Source organism: Medicago truncatula, chromosome 6, assembly GCF_003473485.1.
Source record: "Medicago truncatula cultivar Jemalong A17 chromosome 6, MtrunA17r5.0-ANR, whole genome shotgun sequence".
In the NCBI taxonomy this organism is placed as follows: Eukaryota; Viridiplantae; Streptophyta; class Magnoliopsida; order Fabales; family Fabaceae; genus Medicago; species Medicago truncatula.
This window is the reverse complement of record NC_053047.1, coordinates 15630121-15651965: the sequence shown is the minus strand read 5'-3', so window position 1 is coordinate 15651965 and position 21845 is coordinate 15630121. Positions and strand designations below refer to the sequence as shown.

The 21845-nt window shown below is 32.0% G+C and overlaps 1 protein-coding gene across 3 annotated transcripts; it reads left to right on the top strand.

Moving 5' to 3' along the window:
• Positions 1 to 20043, top strand: LOC11446561 (type IV inositol polyphosphate 5-phosphatase 3). Of its 3 annotated transcripts, none has more exons than XM_003619071.4 (13): positions 1 to 102; positions 1501 to 1578; positions 13903 to 13934; positions 14075 to 14204; positions 15394 to 15456; positions 15552 to 15624; positions 15736 to 15840; positions 15946 to 16783; positions 17008 to 17192; positions 17395 to 17503; positions 18284 to 18423; positions 18790 to 19017; positions 19554 to 20043. In XM_003619071.4, the coding sequence occupies exons 2-12, from the start codon at positions 1539 to 1541 to the stop codon at positions 18998 to 19000; spliced, it is 1926 nt and encodes a 641-aa protein (XP_003619119.3). In that variant the 5' UTR covers positions 1 to 102; positions 1501 to 1538; the 3' UTR covers positions 19001 to 19017; positions 19554 to 20043. The 3 variants fall into 3 exon arrangements, with proteins under 3 accessions (XP_003619119.3, XP_039691168.1, XP_013452011.1); XM_039835234.1 differs by having other exon boundaries at positions 14036 to 14204; XM_013596557.3 differs by lacking the exons at positions 1 to 102; positions 1501 to 1578 and adding an exon at positions 4953 to 5001 and having other exon boundaries at positions 14036 to 14204.
• The last annotated feature ends 1802 nt before the right edge of the window (positions 20044 to 21845 follow it).

Genomic DNA, 21845 nt, shown 5'->3' with positions numbered 1-21845 from the left:
CACAAATTCAGGTTCTCTATGAAAGAAGAAAATTGGCATAGCATACCAAGAAAAGAAATTAACACAATACTACGTTCTTTGCAACTGGAATCTAAAGAGAAGGTATGAATTAATTATCTTCATTCTTATCATCATCATCATAGTTAACATAATCCTCTTTGCTGATTGATTTTCATGTTTCAGAATATTTTTCCATTCTTAATTTTGAAAGTTATAATATTGGTTTTTTTTAAAATATTGAGTTTACTTCATCCTTACATAACTGGTTTATCAAATAAGAGGAGTCGCTATTTATAAACTTTTATCAAAAATATATCATTTTTATATCGGACTTAGATTTTTGTCAATACACCTTCTCATGCTCAACGTTATTAGATTTGATGCATGTATATAAATTAGGCTAAAGTCCACTTTTCGCCCTCTAAGTTTTAAAATATTGCAATTTTGGCCCCCTATTAAAAAAATGGCAAAAGTGACCCCTATGTTTAGGGAAATATGCTCTTTTGACATCCTAACATAAGGGAAATATGCTTTTTGACCCCTTATCTTTATAAAAAGTTGCGATTATGGCCCTTTTTTTGGGACATGTGGCATCTTCTCAGCAATTTTTGGATGAAAGGGGCCAAAATTGCTATTTTTTTTAATAGGGGGCCAAAATTGCAACATTTTAAAACATAGGGGGCGAAAAGTGCAGTTTGACCTATAAATTATAGATAGTCATAATCGATAAACTCTAATATCATATTAGATATTAAATATTGAATCTAATTAATCCTAAGAAAATACTTTTAGAGTATATAAGTCTCATTTTATACTTTGATATACTTACTTCTTCCATTCTATCGAAACAATATTCAGTTCATTGGGCTCTACCATTGTTTATAACAAAAGCAATTAACCAATTAAGTACTTTGTATTTTTCACTAAGAAAATGCTTTGTTTTGAGATGCATTTCAAAGTTGATTAAGAATTGGCTATTTTTATTCTTCTTTTGATATATTCGTATATTAAGTATATTTTTATATTTGTATTCTTCTTTCTTTGGTAGTATAATTTAGTAGAAAGATTATGTGTTCGTAGTTTCAAGGAACAAATTTGAATTTGTATAATTATAAAACGGTTTTCAGTGCTAAAATTTAATTAGTAATAATTTCTCAATTCTCCATTTTTTAAAAATATTAAGCTTATATTAATATATTCAGTTACCCAAACAAGTCTATTGGTAAAAATGAATAGAAGCTGAAAGGTAAAACAAATTATTACTAGATTTATATATTTATGGAAAATGTTAATTTGTGCCCTCAAAGCATAAGTTAATGATACAAATATAGAAAAAAAAACGTATTCAAACGTGTACATTGCATTTAATATTTAGCTTTTCAATCATTTAAATACATAGAATTTTAAAAAATGTTTCTTCTTTTAGGTTTCTTAACATTTAACCAAAAGGCATAAGTTAACACTAGCTATATTTATTCGTCTTGTTTTTGACATTTTCAGACTTTACCGCTTAACTTTTGAAAAAAGCTTTGTGAGCAATGAGAATTGTCGGTAGAAGACTCAAAAATAAAATTCACGGTAAGTTTCTTGCAAATAATATGATTTTTTACATTGAAACATATAATTTTCGACAATTGTTATATTGAAATATGGTTAGTCTATTTAATATAGCATTTTGTAGTCAATCGTAACATAGTATGATATAATAAGTGATATTTTTTTTGCACAAACCAAAATGAAATATATTATCAACATAGGTGATACATCCTGCATAAACCATGTAAAAAGCAAATCATCAGAAAATATTTACAGAGTCTAGGTAGCAAATGATGAGAGACACCTCCCTAAAACAGTAAAAATAAATTACTCGTGAACACCCATACAAAGGAGTGGATTTGTCCACCAATCATAATAACAATAATTAGAAGATATATGCTTTGCTTTCATCCACAAAAAAGAATGTACTTGACTTTTTCAATGAGAACAGACGGATGTGTAGCCTCATTTTTAAAGATGTGGTTATTTCGATCCTTCCATATATTACCCAAACGCATGCAAACCAAATACCTTGCAAGAATGAATGAGTGCATCGTGAAAGTCCCGTCATATAAGAGAACTGAAGGTGATGATCACGTAACTCATAAGGAGGCACCGAATATAAGCCTAACCATTTCCAAACTTAAGACCATAAAGTAAGTGATGTACCGCATAATAAAAATAGGTGTTGTGCTGTTTCCAAACCCTCACACCCGGCCGCGCACAAAGTATCGTGAAGTATGTTTCTCCGCATCAGATTAGCTCGGGTCGAAAGTCGATTATGAAGAAGGCGCCACATAAACAAAGACACTTTCATTGGTATATGCATATGTCAAACATTGTCAACGAGACTCCTATCCACGGGTCTCCAGAACTAGTAGTAACAAAGCGATGGCCTCTCGCACTATAAGTGATATATTACTGGTACTATATTAAAACCACCGTCAAATTTATATAACTATTCCACCGCAAAATAAATTGGTCGTATTATCCATAACAAAACAAATTGATAAGATTATCCATAACACCTAACGATGACTATATAACTTGAATTAGAATCTTTAAAAGAAAAATAAAATAAAAAAAGCTTGAATATCAAATCTTTATCAAATTTTGGTCCATAACGAGGATGTCTTCTATATGCATGACAAGACAAACCAAATAAGTTACAGTATATAATAAATTCCCTATCCTTTCAACATGACACCTGAACCCACATCTACTACCTTCACAAAATCTAACTGACCGAAACACTTTGTTCACTTTTTAATTAGGATTTTGGGACAATATAAAAAGAAAAAAGCTGATCAAAAGTACTCATAGATCTTCATAGCATACTGTAAAGGATTAGGGATGTGCATGGTTCAATTCAGGATGAAAACTGAATCAAATTAAACTAAACTGTTTATTAAGTTTAAAATAACTGAACTGTTTGTATTTTAAACTGAACTGAATTGTTTCAAACCAAATTGAACTATTTTGAACTGAACCAAATTGATATTATTGGTATAGTTGAAAAAAATAAAAACAAACGAAATCGAATTTTAGTTATTGAGTTAAACTGTTCCAAACTGAACTGTTTCATTTCAATTTTAGAACTGTTAGTAATAGTTCGGTTTTTCTGATTCAGTTCAGCAGTTCAGTTCGGTTTTTTAAATTTTTTTCCACCCCTAAAAGGAACTATATAAATATTGCATGTAGCTATCTAATAAGTGGAAAATAATTGGATAAATAAATATGGAGGTGACATGAAATAATGTGTGTGAAATTTTCACATCTCAACATGAAGCATATTGTGTGATCATGCTTATAATGAGTTGTTTGCTTGTTTGGTAGCAACAATTGGGTCCATATAATGTGTTGTACATTTTAATTCCCTCATATCATGCAATCTATCAAAACTATGGTAAAGAATATTTTCATGTTATGTCGGATGTTATGTACAGCTATCTATTTCATGGAATCGAATTTTCTATGATTGATATTTTTTTAAGAGTAGTGATATACGTACAACCATTTGAGATAACTTTGATGATAAATTTTATTATCTCTCTTTTCATTGGTCCAAAACAATAGAGAGAGAGAGAGAGAAAATAAAAATATAATGTAAGTATGAGAGAGAAATTTATCAAAAAATTGTAATAAAAATATCATTTTTTTTTTAATGCAAATTGTGAAACCAACTAATTGACAACTTTGATTAAATAAAATAAATAAATAATTGACACCACAACATACCTTGCGGTTTGGGTTGGAGTCTAAATAAACTCTTAGAACTTGTAAGGCATCCAAATTAACAGTTGCTTTCAAGTAATGATATTGGGTAAAGATTTTCTATCACATATATAAAAATATTTTGAAGTATATCTTATCTTATTTAATGTGAGATTTTTCTAAGACGTCTTTTCTATACCCACTTCCTACTCTTATAATAGGTGACCGGGCAAATATTTGAATAGACTTTGATAATATCTTAAAATTTAAAATTAAGGTTGTAGAAAGGTATAAATTAAAATAAATAAATATTGACCAGTGGGAGCGGATGTCATATACTATAAAGTTTTATAAAAAAAAAAAATTAAAATAAATTGCATAAATAATACTAAAATAACATCTTTATACCTAAAATTTAAACATATTTCACCATTTATAATTATGATTGCCTTATCTTACAAATATTTATCTCTCTCTCTATATATAGAGATAAAAAAAAAAAAAAAATCAAGGTCGACGATAAAAAAAAAAAATCATTAACACATATTATTTTCAAAAACAAAATTGTTAGTCTAACATATATACCACCAATTTATCAATAGAAGAATACAAAAGAGGAAATTGAACATACATGAACCTTAACAATACAAGCATTATCCTCTCTATATATTAAGGGGAAAAAGAAAAGGAAAATCATAGATCTATCAATTATGACAAATAAGCTTTCGTGTCAAAATTGTGTGGAACATATAACATCACATGCATGCATTAGATGCCAGATTAATATAATTCAGCTTTCCACCTGAACAGGTGGTTATGCATGTGTTTGAATAATGTGAATACATATAGTATATGTGCTTTGTTGGAAATTATATGAGAAACATTCATTAGACAAATTGAAGCATGACCGTTCGACAGAATTTTATTTTATATACACATCATCAAACTTATTCGTATTATTTTCTTTGAATAATAATTAGGCCGGCCCTGTTAACAATTTGCAAAAGGAGATGAGAGAGAACAGAGAGAGCGAGTGGCGGTGACTCTAGGGCACGCCTAGGACAACTAGGCCGGAGTGTTTCACCGGCGGAGAGGTACAATAGGTGGAAAGGGTTCCAGCTAGGGTGGCAGAAATTGGGGGATAGGGGAAATTGGTCTATGGTCAGGTCATGCAGGAGGAAAGCGACGCAACCGGAGGATAGAGGACGGGACATGTCAAGGGTTTCGAAGCGGCAAGGAGGAGCGGTATTGGTTAGCGACGCAACCTTCATTTTTGCATGTATGCATTCGTCATCAATATCATCGTCATTTTGCACGTAATAATTCGACAACATAATTCATCATCATCATCATTATTAACATTAACAACATTCAACTCAATAATCAACAAAGTCCAAAATTCACCTTATACACCAAAGACGGACGATTGTCCAAATCTTAACATTCAACATATTAGACATCCAATCATCATCAATTCATTTTTATTCTATACTACCATCATGAACATAAAGCAAATTGCAAGTTATTAATTCAAGAAAACTCATTCCTATAAAGTTCGTCCAAGTTCTTGAAAATTAGCGTTTCCCGACTATTCCAACTAAATCAAAGGATTGCTAAAAAAAAAAACTAAATCAAAGGAAAAAGTTCAAACCCCTCAACAGAGTATATACACAAGTCACATATGAGTGCAATAGCATATACGTATACGTTTCATAGACCAATCCCGAGAAATTCCAAAATTTCACAAAGTTTGTCTCACTTTAACACTTTTCAAAATAATTTCATTTTTCAAGTAAAACCAAGTTAAGTTTAATTAACATCATCCAAAATATTTTTATAAATCATAACTACATTACACAAACCTAGTCCTACTCTTTTTCTTTGAGAAAATAAACTTTTGGAAAATCTCACGTTCTTGAACATTTTCAAAAATTCTATGATTCGATTCACAAAACTAAGTTCAATCTAACTCAATTGATGTTTTCAAAGGTTTAGAAAGCTCAAATACAGTTAAGTACATCAAAAGAATCAGTTTGGACAGTTCGAATCGATCCCCAAATGCCCAGAACACCCAAAACATAGGGTTCTGGTCCTGTGCAACTCGCCACAACGAGCTCCAGCTTGCCTCGCGAGTTACACCAAAACAGTCACCCTGTTTTGGTTGTTCCCTCTCGGGAACTTCCAATATTTCACACAAAATCCCCAATTTTGATCCCCTAGACCACAAATTCGACCCCGAAACTTGTACTCTAGTTTATGAACATCAAAAAGCATTCAAAACAACCACAGACATCGAATCATAACACCAATTTTCACCAAAATCATCCTTATGTTCATTTCTTCACCAACACCCACAATTTTCTCATTTTTCATTCAAACTTCATAAACAACCACACCAATTCAAACTCCATTAACACACAAACATAAACAAACATTCAAACATGTTTCATCAACAATCACTCATCAATTCATGATTTACACTCAATTAATCAAAAGTCTTCAAAATAACTTAACAACAACAACTATGAAGTTTAAGCTCATAACACAACAATTTCATGAAGTTTATCATACCCACAAATTCACATGAATTAGGAGCACAAATTTCATCATTCAAAACCACAAAAAGTCTCAATTATCACAAAAGCACTTAAACTCATAATTGAAAATAATAGATTATGACTTAATTAGTGAAAAGAAACCACCCCCTTATCTGTAGTTCTTCAAGAATCCAAATTCTAACTTCAGTTTAGCTCCTAGTGATCAACTTTCTCTCCCTACCTCTCTCTAAAAATGTTTTTGTGAAATGAATGAATGAATGTAGTGACCTAATTTTCTCACAAGTGTAGTGTTTGTATAATCTACACATAATTGGGCTTAAATCCCTAATTGTCTTAATGGACTCAATATTCTTACCAACTAATTCACCAAAGTTACTACACACTTAAGTCGTCAACATAATGAATAATTATCGTCTCTAAATAATTACCCCAACTCACTAGTTACTTAGTAAAAATAATTATTCTCACCTAAAACACTAAAAATAACCTTCCAAATAAAATGACTATTTTACCCTTACTCATCAAATGATCAAAATACCCTTGAGTCTAAAAATGACTAAAATACCATTCTTAAGCCGAAATTCAGTAATCCCAAATAAAATACACACAAAGACAATTAATCACACATAAAAACATATAAACACACATAATAAATAATTAAAATAAATCTAACGAAAAATGGACTGTAACAACTCTCCCCCACTAAAAAGAATTTTCACCCTCGAAAATTACGTGAAGAAAACAACCCCGGATACGAAAACCTTATCCTCTAATTCCCATGTAGCACTCTCAATATTTTTCCCTCAAATCTCTTTCTGAGTGAGGATGAGCCCCACTTCTGATTATTTGCTTCAATTGTTTCTCAAGTGCATTAAATGCATCTTGGTCGGTAAATGAAGCAATGTGCTTCAAAGTTCAAATGTCTGCACCGCAGTTTGAAAACTGTATACATATTCTTTTGCTGGACATGCTTCAAGGTCCCACATATTTAGCTGTAGAAAATATTCGCAGTTATAGAAATACTTTTTTCTTGAATGTTTTTGAAAGTGTTATATAGTGATGCTAATGACTGATTTTAAAGCCCTTGTTAAGTTAAAAAAATGAAACTATTATAGAGTTCCTCTAAAAAAAAATAGACGTCGGTAGTGTTATGTGATTTTGTTGGAGAAGAAAAAAGCATTATCTAAAAAGCATTACAAAAAAATAACTAATATAAAAGCAATGACTTTCAAGATTAGTTGTTCTTTATCATATATTATAGAGTAATATTATTATTTATTTTTTTACAAAAGAGGAATATTATTTGAACATACAAAACTTAACAATTATTTCATAACTAATATAAAATTTATCATTTACAATTATTGATGTGATTATAAAAGAGAGAAATAAGTAATTAAAAAATAATTAGTATTTTTTTTTGTTAAACGGTCCGACATATATTATGTGTGTTCCTACTAACCAAATTAAGTTGACGGGAATAAATAAAATAGTATCTATATGTAGGGGTGTTCAAAGTTGAATCAATCTAATAGAAAAACCGCAAACCAAAACCGCAAAAAAAAAAAAAAAAAAAAAAAACACATTTGGTTTTGATGTATTCAAATCATTTCTTTTACTCAACTGCATGGTTTGGTTTAGTTTGCAGTTTTTATTATACGAACCGAACCAAACCAAATTGCAACATAAGAAAAACACTAATTAAATATATGTATCAAGACCAAACTCATAAAAACTCAATGAAAACTTTTAAAAAATGCAATGTATTTTCTTTATTAAGTTTCTTCTTTGCTTTTTATTTCAAAAATGTATTTATGTGCTATTTGAACTTTTAAAGAATGATGAAATCTTAGTCTTTTACATTTCTTACCTAATTGTCCACATTTTTTATTGGATCTAGATTGTTTAGTGAAAATGAAATTGTGATGTCGGATGAAATTAAAAATGTGTCGGAAACATTGTTAGAAATATGTTGTGTTTTAGTTTTTTAACTTGATTTTAATGTTCGAAACAAAAAATTGTATTGTCTAGTAAAAAACCGCAACAACCGATCCAACCCAAACCACATTTGTTCGATTTGATTTAGTTCGGATTTGATTTAAAAAGTCAACCGAACTGAACCAATTCATATTCTTTTTTATCTTGGTGTTTGGATGACTCTTAATTTCAAAATCGAACCACACTGCACCGGAAACACCCTATGATATGTAGTAATGGAGAGTTTGAATTCCTTGTTTCAAGTATTTGAACCTTCAAACATAAACAAGTCTCTACTACGCCACACTCCAAATTAGTCTGAGCAATAATAACCTAACACACTCTTTGTTTTTTGCTTCTCCTTTGTTACCAAATAACGTTTGCCATGTAAACTAACGATTAAAATCTGAGATAAAAAATGAGAAATTTGTGATTAATTTTCTTATCACTAAATTTAGTAACTAAAATAGAGATGAAGTTCTCATATTTCTTCTCAAAACACATCATATCCTTAATTTAATTTTAGTTTTGTTGTTTCATTTTTTCTTGGAGCAAATATCTATGGCAACTAATAGCTAAATAATCTCAAACAACAACAACTGATCTAATCTAGCAACTTATATTGTAAAGAAAATCTACAGTCAAAACAAGAATACAAAGAAAAAAAGAAAAAAGAGAGTAGATGAACAAACATACATACATATATTAGATTATCCAGTTCGACCCAAATTGACTTAGGTATGGGGGATAAAGCAGCTCCTTAATCCATTATCAAGGAGTCATTGTAAAGAGTTACAAGAAATAAGTTTCAATAAACTCTCCAAGAACAAACATAATTTGTACCCTTTTTAAACTCTTTTTTCGCTATAAAAAATCATCAAAAAATTTAGCTCTCAATGTTCTCCAAGAATATCCACTAAATTTATATATTTGTTTCCCTCTTACAATCCCTCAATAATTTTAACTCTCAAGGTGTTTTCTAATTTAGAATCTCCTTCCAAAAGGCGTCAACCAATTTCAACGAATCACTTTTTTTATTAAATGCGATTACACAAAAAAATGAGAAAAAGCTTAAATAGAAGTCAAAAACTCGTGTCACGCGGATGACACCTGACTAGACACGCCTAACACATAATAATTTTTGGACACACTCAACAATTTTTTAATACATTTTTCATTAAACAATCAGATTCTACTAAAGATTTGCTTATACAAAATGAGATTCTAGGAGATTTCAACATTGTATTGTAATCTTGTCTTTACACCAATTGACTTATATACTATGAATTGTGCTTTCACTTATTTTGATTTAACTCACCTTATTGGTGGATTATACAATGGTTGTTATGTTGGAAGCTAATGATAGTGCGTTTAGTTGCTCCTTACGTACATGATCACGATTTTGCATTTTTATTCTTTATTATATCATCTTGGTGGTTAAGTGTGAAACATGTGGTTTTATATATGCTTTGTTTTTCAATTAAGAGTGATCTTAATTGAATAGTTGGTTTCAACCTCTTGTCCCAATCCCCAACATATTTTTGCTTCTCATATACTAAAAGTCTTAGGAAAATGTTAATCAGTGTCTTGGTTAAGGAACAAATTATAATAATATTTTATTTCAAGTTGTATAGTCAATCTTTTAAAAGCATAAAAAGTGTCATTTTCAACTTAATACTTTCTTTTTTGGGTTTCCAACCTGTGTCCTAGGGTACCGGATAACATGATCCAAAGTTTAAAACATAGTGGAGTTCTTGTTATTTGGCCTGGTCCGTGGAGTTATTGTTACCCAAGTTTTTCGTGGATCAGTTGTTAATGTTCTCTATAAATAGAGAGTTCATATAATTTATTTGGCACATCGAAAAAGGATTCACGATTCTTTTTCTTCTCCACTTCCTTTGACTTTTGTTAACGAGTTGTTCTTTTTTTCTAATATTTTTTTGTGTCTTTCGATTTTGAATGGTATACATACCGTATTTGAGTGGCAATATAATAAGCATATTTAAAGGTGTAATTCTTGATTGATTTTCTACAAGGTGTAGTAAATTGTAATGTTTTATCCTAAGGTGACGTGGTTGATAGTTTGTCATTCATAATCTTAAGAAGTGTCGCGATACGTTTATGCTCATGACTAAACCAGATAATTTTTTCGGTGATACACTTTTCAATGCATTTTCGAATCCAATAATTAACAACAGTTTCGTACTCTTAAAATCTCTCCTCAAAAGACATCAACAAGATATCCCAAGAGTCTCATCTTTTAATTCCATGAAATTACACAAAAACATTGTGAGAAAAAAACTCAAATAGAGGTCAAAAACTCGTGTCGCTCGCATAGCACATGACTGTACATGCCTACCACATAACTCACAACGGGACACGCGCCTTGCGCATGAAGCATAATAAAAAATCTTCCAAAAACACATTGTGTGCCTGGCTTTTCTAAAACCTTTCATTTTACGTATTATGAGATTTTAAGTCACACTTAACAATTTTAACAGACATTTTTTTAACCAGTCAGATTCTACGTAAGATTAGCTTATACAAAATGAGAATATAGAAGATTTCAACAAATATTGTATTGTAACCTTTTGTCATTACACCAATAGACTTATATTATGCATTATGCTTTCACTTACCTTATTGGTGGATTATACAATGGTTGTTTTGTTGGAAGTTAGTTAAAAAAAGGAACTATAGTGCGTTTAGTTGCTCCTTACGTACATGTTCATAATTTTCCATTTTTATTCTTTCTTATATCATGGTGGTAAAGTGTGAAACATGTGATTATACTATATATTCTTTGTTTTTCATTAAGAGTGATCTTAATTGAGTAGTTGGTTTAAACATTTTGTCCCAATCCCCAACATATGTTTGTTTCTCATATACTAAAAGTTGATTTCCTTTTTATTTGGAGAATAAAAAATATGAAGTAAAGTAAGTTTGGTGCCTAGAGTGAATCTCAACCACTAATTAAGGTCTTAAACAATTGGCTTAGGTGCAAACTTTAATCTTCTATATTAAAAGCAGTGTTATACCTAGAGTGAATCTCACTATAAACAAATAATTGTGTTGAAGCTTGAGAGGCAAAACTTGGTTTGTTGCTGTTAATATAATTTAAATATATTTTTCTTCAAAAATTAAAAATAAATGTTTTATTTATACATTGATATTGACAAGCTATACCATAGCCCATAAGATAGGGTTAGTTAACAATGATTGGTTGGACGTACACACCACTCTTTCTCATCCTATTCAAACATAATGCTCACACCAAATAGTTTGAAGCCAGAAATAGAAAAAGATAAAAACAGTTAAAAGTTTTGATATATATTTTATAAAATTTAATTATTTATGGGATTTTTATTCAAGAAAATATTTTTTTAACATAAACGGGGTATCCTCCACACATGCAAGTGTGAAGATTAAGCCCTCAAGTCTTATAAGACCTAAATGGACAGTAAAGTCTCCCTAAGAGTTTTAACGATGTTGTACGTTCAAGGTTGGATTCAAACCTATATGACCTTAGTTAAGATAAAAGAGACTCGTGCATCTCATTTAAACGCTCTTGAGTTATTAAAGAAAATTATATGCATGAATATTATTAAATTATTTTAATTTGAAGATAAAATAAATACGAATTAATAATTAGATATATGATAACAACACACTGTCTAGCACACTCTACGTAGTTAATTAAAATCCAACTAAAAACCACTAAATCATGTAGGACAATTTGAGACGATTGTCAAATATCAAATTTCATAAGTTTTAATACTATTCATATTTGATTCTAGTTAAATGAGTTAACACCATGAGTGTGCTCCTACTCAAGATTTTAAATTTGATTATATCTAACAATAATTTAGGTCGATTAATTCAACTTTTTTAAAAAAAAAACATGATTACAATGCTTTAAATTGAAATGTTCATATTTAGTGTTCGACCGATTTGGATCCTCTCCAGTGAGAATTTCACTGGATGCTCTGCAGTGAAAATCTAAACTTTTAATTACCTTTTTAATAATTATAAATACTTGCAATAAAAAAAATTAAATGGTGAAGATCTTACTGGACTCTCCAATCACAGGAGAGAATCCCTTCCCATGTTCGACTATGTCAATACCCTAGACTCTAGTGATCTCATGTCAATAGAACAAGTGGGAAAGTAAAAATATCTAAATTTGAGAATTTTTGCAAGAAAGTCTACTATGTAGGACCTTTCACAAGACATTGAAATGTGCTTCCAAAAAGTACTATCTCTAGATATGTTTTTTGTACTACACCAACCGCACTTTCTTAAGGGTTTCATTTCACACAATGTACCAAAATAAACTCAATAATGTTTGTAAAAAAAGAAAAGAAAACTCCAAATAATTTACCCACTTGCATAATTCAAACCTCAAGTTATACTCCACTTTCCCTAAAAAAATTATACTTCACTTCATGCATCGAATATTGTAGATACCTGTAATAATATACGAGACGTAATTGAACAACCTTTTGATGTATCTAATTGAGATTATTTGGTGTTCACAACAATTTTTTTTGTTATAAAATTTTAGATAAGTTGGGTCCCACAAGTACATTAGAGTTGGGTAAGCATTAACTATTATATATTTTCTTTTTTCATATCTTTAATCAGTTCCCCGAAGGCACCGGTTAGCATTTCCCTTAACTAAATGTCCTCATATTAACAACGAAAGTTGAATTCACATCCTTCTTACTAACCTATAAAAAAAAAAGATCTAACATGAGTTTTAGCTAGAATATTCCACACACAAAAAAGTCCTAAAAAAATTAAGTAAAAGTTGAATACATTCACAACCGTATATGAAAGCACTTAAAAAAGCTGAAACTGGACCACACCATTATTTTTCTAAGCTAACAATTCTTTCTTCTTGTCTATAAAATGTGAGGTATTTTAACATTAAAAATTTGACTTATAAAAATACACCACAATTTTTTATGTTACTAAAAGTAAAATAAAAATAATATCTTATAAAATTTTTAAGGATTTGGTTTAGTGGTAAAAAAAAAAAAAATAACACAACTTTATAAATATTTTTTGAATTTGAAGATATTTTCTGTATCATTTATCTGTAAAAATAAAGAGAAATGCTAACGTGTAGTATTTTTTAAAAACTTTAGACAGTAAATTTTTATAAAAATTTATATATTTAATGTATCGTTAAAAAAAAAAAAAAGGCATCTTATACAAATCTTATATAAATAGTGTGTTCACATCAATTTTGAAGTCCACATAACATTTATCATAAAAAATTAACCTAAATTTCTTGTCAACCCATTTTCTTTAACTAATAGTAAATTAATCAGTCTTAATTCTTAATTATAAAAAGTTATATACTTTAATAACTCATATTTTTTATTCTTCCAAAACCTTTATAAAAAGTGAATTAAATTCCTCAGTCAAAACCTCAATCTTTACAAAAATAAAAAAAACAGAACATTTATTTTTCCAGCTTCAACTATCATTGTTCTGTTGCTATCTCTCAAATTCTCAATCTTTGTCCCACTTTACAGTTTTGTTCCAAATCACTGTTTTTTTTTTTTATTCACAATAAACTTTGTTAAATTTTCATGCAAATTTTCAACAGTGATGAAGGAAAGGTCACAGAACAATCAACAGGTACACTTTTATTTATGATGTTTCTTTGTTTATACATTTGTTGTTTTTTTTTTTTGGTTGTTTTGGGTTTCTTGATGATGGAAAGGAGAAGAAAATTGCAGAGAAATTGGGCTGAATTGTGTTGTTGCTCACAAATACAGCTTTTTTGGGCAAGAGTGGTGATGCGTAAATGGCTTAATATTGGTAGCAATGAATCTGATTATAGTGCTGACCCTGAAGATGATGATGAGTTTGATGAAGATGATGATGAAGATGATGATGAACATGAAGGTTAGTGACTCATCCATCAATGATTCTATTTTGCTGAATTTTTTGTTGTTGAAAGATTCTATTTTGATGATTTGGGAAATGGGTTATTGTTAACTTTGCTAATTTGATTAAATTTGGAAAGTTATTTTTTTAGTAAATATTCAAAGTTGGTGGTTGAAATTGTTGAGCTGTATCAACCTAGTCCTCCAGATTATAATATTTCAAAATGATCCCTGAATTTGCAAAATGTTAATCAAGTTCGGCCCTTTGTCTGGATCTGTCATCAACGACTCCCTCCAATCTCATACATAAGTAATGAATAGTTAATATATCTGGTTTACGACCAAATACATCAATTATTCAATGAACCTGAAAAAAGAATCTTTGTTATATTCAATGAACCTGAAAAAAGAATCTTTGTTATATGTGAGATTGGAGGGAGTACATCCTTGACATTATTCGCTTTTTTTGATTCGGACCATCACCGGCTACACACGGAGTGTCCCCATGCTGACAACGTAAGACTAATCTTTGCTCACCTGGGGACCAAGTAAAGGTTGGCAAACACATTTTTTTAGCTTTATGGGAATCGAACCTGGGAGCAACATTTTTTTTTGTTTGAAGAAGCTAAATTAGACCACCCAAATTGACACCGGGAGAATCGAACCTGAGACCCGGAGGAGGAGCACACTTCCAGGTCCCAAGCCAACACCACCAGACCAACCCAAGTGGGTTCTGGGAGAACCAGGTTGATCCCTCAGTCCTAGGGGAGGTTACCCCATTGAGCCAAGCAGTGTTGGTTCTGACATTATTCACTTAGTTTCAAAATCGTCCTTGATATTACCCACTTAATGACGATAATGTGAGGACTAGATTGCTACAGTCCTATAATTTTATGCGCAAATAGTATGGGTATTCACTCTTTTTTATTTCACCAATAGTATCTCAGGGGAAATGACCCTTTCCCCTGAACTATTCTGTTTTAAGCTAGGAGGTAAGTAAAGTCTGATCACAAGTTGTTTTTATCAATAGGGTCGTACTTGGATACTAGTTTCAAAAATCGAGAATTAGGGTGTATTTTGCAATTATCAAATGATTCGAGAACTGAGAGTTGAGATTGATCCTGTGAATTATAGGCTGTGTTTATAAATCTTGTCATTTGGAATTGGTTGTGTAGTCTCAATTTGAGTTTGGTGTGTGATGTTTGCAGTGTGGGGAAGAAAGTCAAGGTTTATGGACAACAGAGGTTTTGAAGCTCCGTCTGAATCAAATGGTGACATTTTCAATACATGAATCTCTGATTTATATTTTGTTCAATTTCTCCAATGTTTTTCTCTATAATTGCTTAAATTTCCTTTTGAATTATAGACTTTGTTCCAAAGTTAAGGAAACAGAAGTCGTCAACTTATAGATCTCAGTACATAAACACAAAGGAACTGAGGTGAGACACTACTCTCGTCATGTTTATATAACAAGCGCGAAGAACACAGTTAATATGGTTGTATAGTCGAAGCGTCTCGTATCTTGATTATGGTGTTTATCTGACTTCTAGGGTATGTGTCGGAACATGGAATGTTGGAGGAAGACTTCCACCTGATGATCTAGATATTGATGAATGGCTTGGTGTCAATGAACCAGCTGACATCTATGTCCTCGGGTAAGTTCTTCACTGGTAATTGCCGAGCATACTTCTCAAAGTTCTATATCATGCATATATAGATTTTCCGGTTTGTTTGATGAAAATGATGCTTTTCCTTCGCAGTCTTCAAGAGATTGTACCCTTAAACGCTGGTAATATTTTTGGTTCTGAAGATACTCGTCCGGTTCCAAAATGGGAGAATATTATTCGGGAGGCACTTAATAGAGTTCGACCTTCAGTAACGAAGACAAAATGCTTCAGTGACCCTCCATCTCCGTCAAAATTTAAGCCATCGGAAGATGACCCTGATATAGAAGAAGAAATATTATTCGAAAGTGATAGTGACATTGGCGAGGAAGTCCATCCTTTGGATGAAGAACAGATTATTTGTGATGAAAGTACTACAGGCGACAACATGAATACAAGTTTATTGGCTTCCGACGTTGCAGATAGTGCCAGTGTCAACACTAGTGAACCGGTTAAGATTGATTATAGAAGACAGTTTTCTTTTCCGAAGAGGTTTGATTGGCCGCAAAGTCCACCAGAAAACATGGATGCATCAATTTCCCAAAAGGCCAAGACACTAACCAGAATGCTTAGTGGATCTGAAAGGATTGGTTTGAGCTGGCCGGAGCCTCCGCTACATCTGCTCTCTCAGAGAGTATTGGACAGACCAACTTCTTTTAAATCATTCAAATCCTTTAAGTCGTTAAAATCATTCAAAACATATAATTCTTTCAAGTCAATAATGGATGGCATGCCGGGAATGGGTTTGCTTCCTGAAATTGACCTTGAAGCTTTAATGAAGCGGAAAAGAAGATCTCCGTATGTAAGGATTGTTAGCAAGCAAATGGTCGGAATTTTCATCACCGTATGGGTTCGTCGGAGCTTACGTAAACATATTCATAATTTGAAGGTTTCAACTGTAGGCGTCGGCATTATGGGCTACATCGGTAACAAAGTATTTTCCCTCTCCTTAGACTATTACTTTTTCCCCTCAATATTTATGCTTGGTGTTTTATTTATTTATTTTTCCATCTACTATACCGTGTTTTCCTGGCATCATTCATAAAATTGGACCGTCTTTATATTTCAATTTATCATATTTTAATCAAAAGATTTTAAGTGGGGGAAATATCAATATTAACATTGCACGAGCTCATAACAACTTTTTCAATTTTCCAGGGATCGGTATCTGTCAGCATGTCGATATATCAGACACTTTTTTGTTTTATATGCACCCACCTTACGTCTGGTGAAAAGGAAGGAGACGAACTTAAACGAAATTCTGATGTTCATGAGATCCTTCGCAGAACACATTTTCATTCCCCTTCTATTATTGGACTTCCTAAAGGAATCCTTGATCACGAGTGAGTGCAAGCCTTAATAACCATAACAAACTGTCTTCTTATTTTACATATTCTTTAGAACTGTTGAACAGTTTTACACATTGAATGTTTGCGTCATGCACTCACATACATGTTTTTTGTTTCTTCACCGTACAGCTTAATTCTTTTGTTTCTGTTATGTTATGTTTTTACAATTTCGTAATCAATTTTAATTTATTTGCAGAAGAATAATTTGGTTGGGTGATTTGAATTACCGTATCAACTTATCAAATGTGGAAGCAAAAGCTCTTATCTCGAAAAAGCAGTGGTCAAAATTGCTTGAAAAAGATCAGGTACCAACGAAACTATTGAATGTACTGTTTTCGACCTGATTGAGTTCAAGCTATCATAGGCTTTAATTTTTTATCTCTTGTTCTCGAGGAGCAACTAGTAAAAGCTTCTTCAAACATGCGCTTTCATTCAAATGCTCTTAATTTAACAAGCTATTAGTACTTTTAATTATGTGGATTACTTGAACTATAGTTTGAGATATGTAGTTATTGCTTATCGAGCAGATTTGGTTTGACCATATCATTTTGGAATGCATTCTTTACACTCATTGGATTGAAGAATTGTTGAGTTGTTCCAGATTGAAATAACAATCTGAGACAGGTCAACATGAATAAATGAGTCATTTAAAACGACGATAAGTTATGTGGTATGTATGGAGTGGAAAATGTAAATCGAGTCGGTGGTTTCTGTTTTGAAAATAGTTGAGTAAAGGAACTTTGTTTCAATTAAAATAATAGCATTTTATACTGTCATAAATATGAACCAGCATATTTTACACAAGCATTTTCTTCTTAAAGCGGAACATTTTCATGTTATATTTAACAATATATCCTTGCTGCACACACATTTAATGTAGTTTAGAAAACCGGTGGTATCTCTATCCATGTCATTGTTAGACTTGTTTATGGTATGGTTCCTAACTGGACCGAGTTGGATAACTATGCTTACAAGTAATTATTCAATTTAGTTTGATGAGTTGTGAAATGTGAAAAGCAACAACTTCAAAATATGAACTCAAATATTAAGGTCATCTAGCTGATTAGTAAACTAATATTTTACAGCTGATGCGAGAACTAAAACACGGTGCATTTGGAGGATGGTCAGAAGGGGCATTAAACTTTCCACCAACGTATAAATATGAGGTTAATTCAGACAAGTACTATGGAGACGATCCCAAGGCTTCAAAGCGTACACCAGCATGGTATGCTTTTGTTTAACCTCCAGCTTTTCTTCCATGTTTTCGAATCCTATGCTTTTATTTTTAGTTATCTGGTTTCTAAGGTACCACATTTCATGTTTTAAAAGTTCTCGGTAATATCTGAGTTAATCATCATGCCGCCTGCACTTTATGTGCTTACAATACAAATCTAAAAGTAAAATGACATGTTTTAGATCAAGTACTCACTTTAGTCCCTGAAAGTGACATGTGGTATTTGCTTTTATGGACATGCAATTCTATTCCACGATTAGGATGATGCAAACTGATGAAAATGTTTTAACTACTTTGTGTGCTTCAATCTAACCTCCAGGTGTAAGAGTTAGAGGTGTTGATGAATTTTCGTTTCAGGTGTGATCGTGTTCTTTCATATGGCAAGGGAATGAGATTACTGAATTACAGACGGACCGAGCTCAAAATATCGGATCACAGACCCGTGACTGCGACATATATCGTTGAAGTTGAGGCATTCTCACCTAGGAAGCTACAGCGAGCCCTAACATTCACTAATGCAGAGATTGAAAATGAAGAAGCCATTTCAAGTTTAATAAGTTGGAAGTAACTGCTTAATTTGAACAGGTGAGAGTTATACCATACACAAGCATATCTTGCATGTTTGAGCACATGTTTGGATATGAGTCGGGCTACTTTTTCTCGCATTTGAAAGTAATATGACTGATATTATAGAAACTACGATTGAGATTCTTGTGGACGTGAGTTTTCGCGGTAAAAACCAAAGTTCCCATAAGCTGAGTGAACTATTCTCACATATTTTAACACCGTCTTGCTGAGAATCTTAACCCCTGTGTATGCGTAGCTCCCGCATACACAGGGTCTACGAAGGGGTCCCACCAGTTTTGGTGTATTATACACAGCCTTACCCTATTTTTTACACAAGAAGCTATTTCCAGGACTTGAACCTGTGACCTTTAGTCACATGACAACAACTTTACCAGTTGCACCAATAGCTTATATGAATTGAAATCACATTTTTCGATTTCTCAGAATTAGCTGGAGTTCATTTCTCAGAATTATTTTACTTTGTTTATAGATCATTTATAAAAGAAAATAAAAATATGCTCCTAATATAGATTCCTATTATACCTTATGTGCAGGGATTTGTAAAGGAGATTTAGTGTTTCCAGAATATCAATATCAAGGAGCATCAGTTATAGCTGCTGCAACTTCTAACACACAGATTGCCAACCACTAAATATAGATTCTTTTTTTCTTTATTTTGTTTTATTTTATTTTCCACTTCTACTTTTGAAGTGGAAATAGTTTCATTTTTTGTGTCTTCCCAATAGGATTTAGGTTCAAATGTTTGAATGGCTGTGTCCTATATATATGTATGTACTTGTGTGATTAAGGTGTGTATGTTTTTTTGGTCCGGAGTCAAAATGACAAGCAACATCTGAAACCTACGCATACAACTGCAAGGTTTCAATTGCGAACCTGAGTGAAGGTGTCCAACCTAGCAATATCAACATTGTCAATTTGTCAGTTGAGTTCGGTCTTACTGACTGAAGTGTGTATTATATGTAAAATGTTTAAATGAGTGCTCAACATGTTTATAGAAATAAAGGCTTGTTTTCCTTTTAACAAGGTGATCTTCCTGCTTTTGACATTCCTCTTAGTTTTGTTTGCTATGTTAATTTATTCTTTGCATTTTTACAAGAGATGTATAAGCTGAATGACTCTTTTTAATTTAATTGGGAGCAAAGCAAGTTTGACCTGGTCCTATATATTTTTTGAAAAGGGACCTGGTCCTATATATTATCACATTCCTTAAAAAAAAATATTATAACTTGGTATTTTTTTTATCTCAACCATGGTTTGAGAAGTACAACTTTACAAACTTTGAATATTTCATTTGGTCAATCCATAGGCGTAAAAAATATTGAAAATTTTGAAGTTTATATTTTACATATGGATTGACCAATTCGTAGGTGTAAAAAAAAGTCTAAAAATTACATTTTACATCTTCGAGTTGATCAAATCTAAAAGATTAAAAAGTCATGAAATTTTTTTTAGTGGTGATGGGGGTTCGAATCCTGAACCTTGTATATATTATGCATTATCTCTATCAACTGAGTTAAGCTCACGAGGGCGAAATTTTTGAAATTCTCATAATCATCCCAATCCGTCAGTTAACGGGTAAAACCGAATGTTAAAACATATGAAAATGTAGAGCGTGGGATGAGAAATTTTTTTTTTTTTAAAAAAAATATCAAATCCAACCCCATTTTTTGCTTTGGTTCCCATATTTTTTTTTTTTTATGTTGTGCCTAAAATTAATTTTTGGTACCTTTGTTTCCATCACTGTGTTTATGCCCTAATGCACTTCTCTAAAATAATATGTTAGGAATTTAATATTGCTCTATTAGGTAAATGGTGTTGGAGGTGTCTAGTGGATAGAGAGGGTTTGTGGTATAAGGTGTTGTTGCTCGTTATGGCGAGGAGAGGGGTCGAATTAAAGAAGGGGGTGGGATGGATATGCCTGGTGGAGGGTGATTGTGAAAATTCGTGAGGGGTTTGGTGTCAAGGGAGGAAGTTGGTTTGAGGAGAGCATTCAGACAAAAATTCGTAATGGTTTAAATACCTTTTTTTTTTTTTGTCTGACTGTTAGGTGGGGGTAGATCCATTTAGGGAGAGGTTTAGGAGGCTTTTTGATTTATCTATTAACAAGGATATGATAGTGGCGGAGATGTATTCCTTGGGTTGGGGGGAAGCCCGAGGTCGGTGTCAGCGGTTGTTGGCGTGGGAGAAAGATTTAGTAAGGGAGTGTAGGACTTTGCTTTCTAATGTTACCTTGCAGGATATTGTTACAAATGTTTGGCAATATGTAGTGTGTATCAAATGCTCATGAGACAGGTGATGCATAATACCATTGTTGCAGCTACCACTGTTGGCACAAAAATGTTCCTCTGAAGGTTAAAATTTGTGCATGGCATCTTCTTCGCAATAGGTAACCTACAAAGGATAATTTGGTTCGCCGCGACATCATTTCATTTGATTCTCAATTGTGTGTGACCGGATGTGGTTACAATGAATCAGCAGACCATCTCTTAATTCATTGTCCCACTTTCGGTGAGCTATGGCAACATATCAAAACTTGGATTGGTGTGTATTAAGTGGATCCTCAACATATAATGGATCCTTTTATTCAGTTCGCACTCTTCAGAAGCTTTAAACCCCGCCGATCATTCTTGCAATTAATTTGGCTTTGTAGTGCTTGGGTGATATGGAACAAAAGGAATCACAAACTGTTCGCTAACGATGCTAAAACAATTATGCAGCTTCTGGGAAAAATCAAAATTACTTATCTATAGTGGCTAAAAGCTAAAAATGTTTGTTTTCTTTTTGGTATCATATGTGGTGACAACAACCTCTTGTCTGTTTAGGCA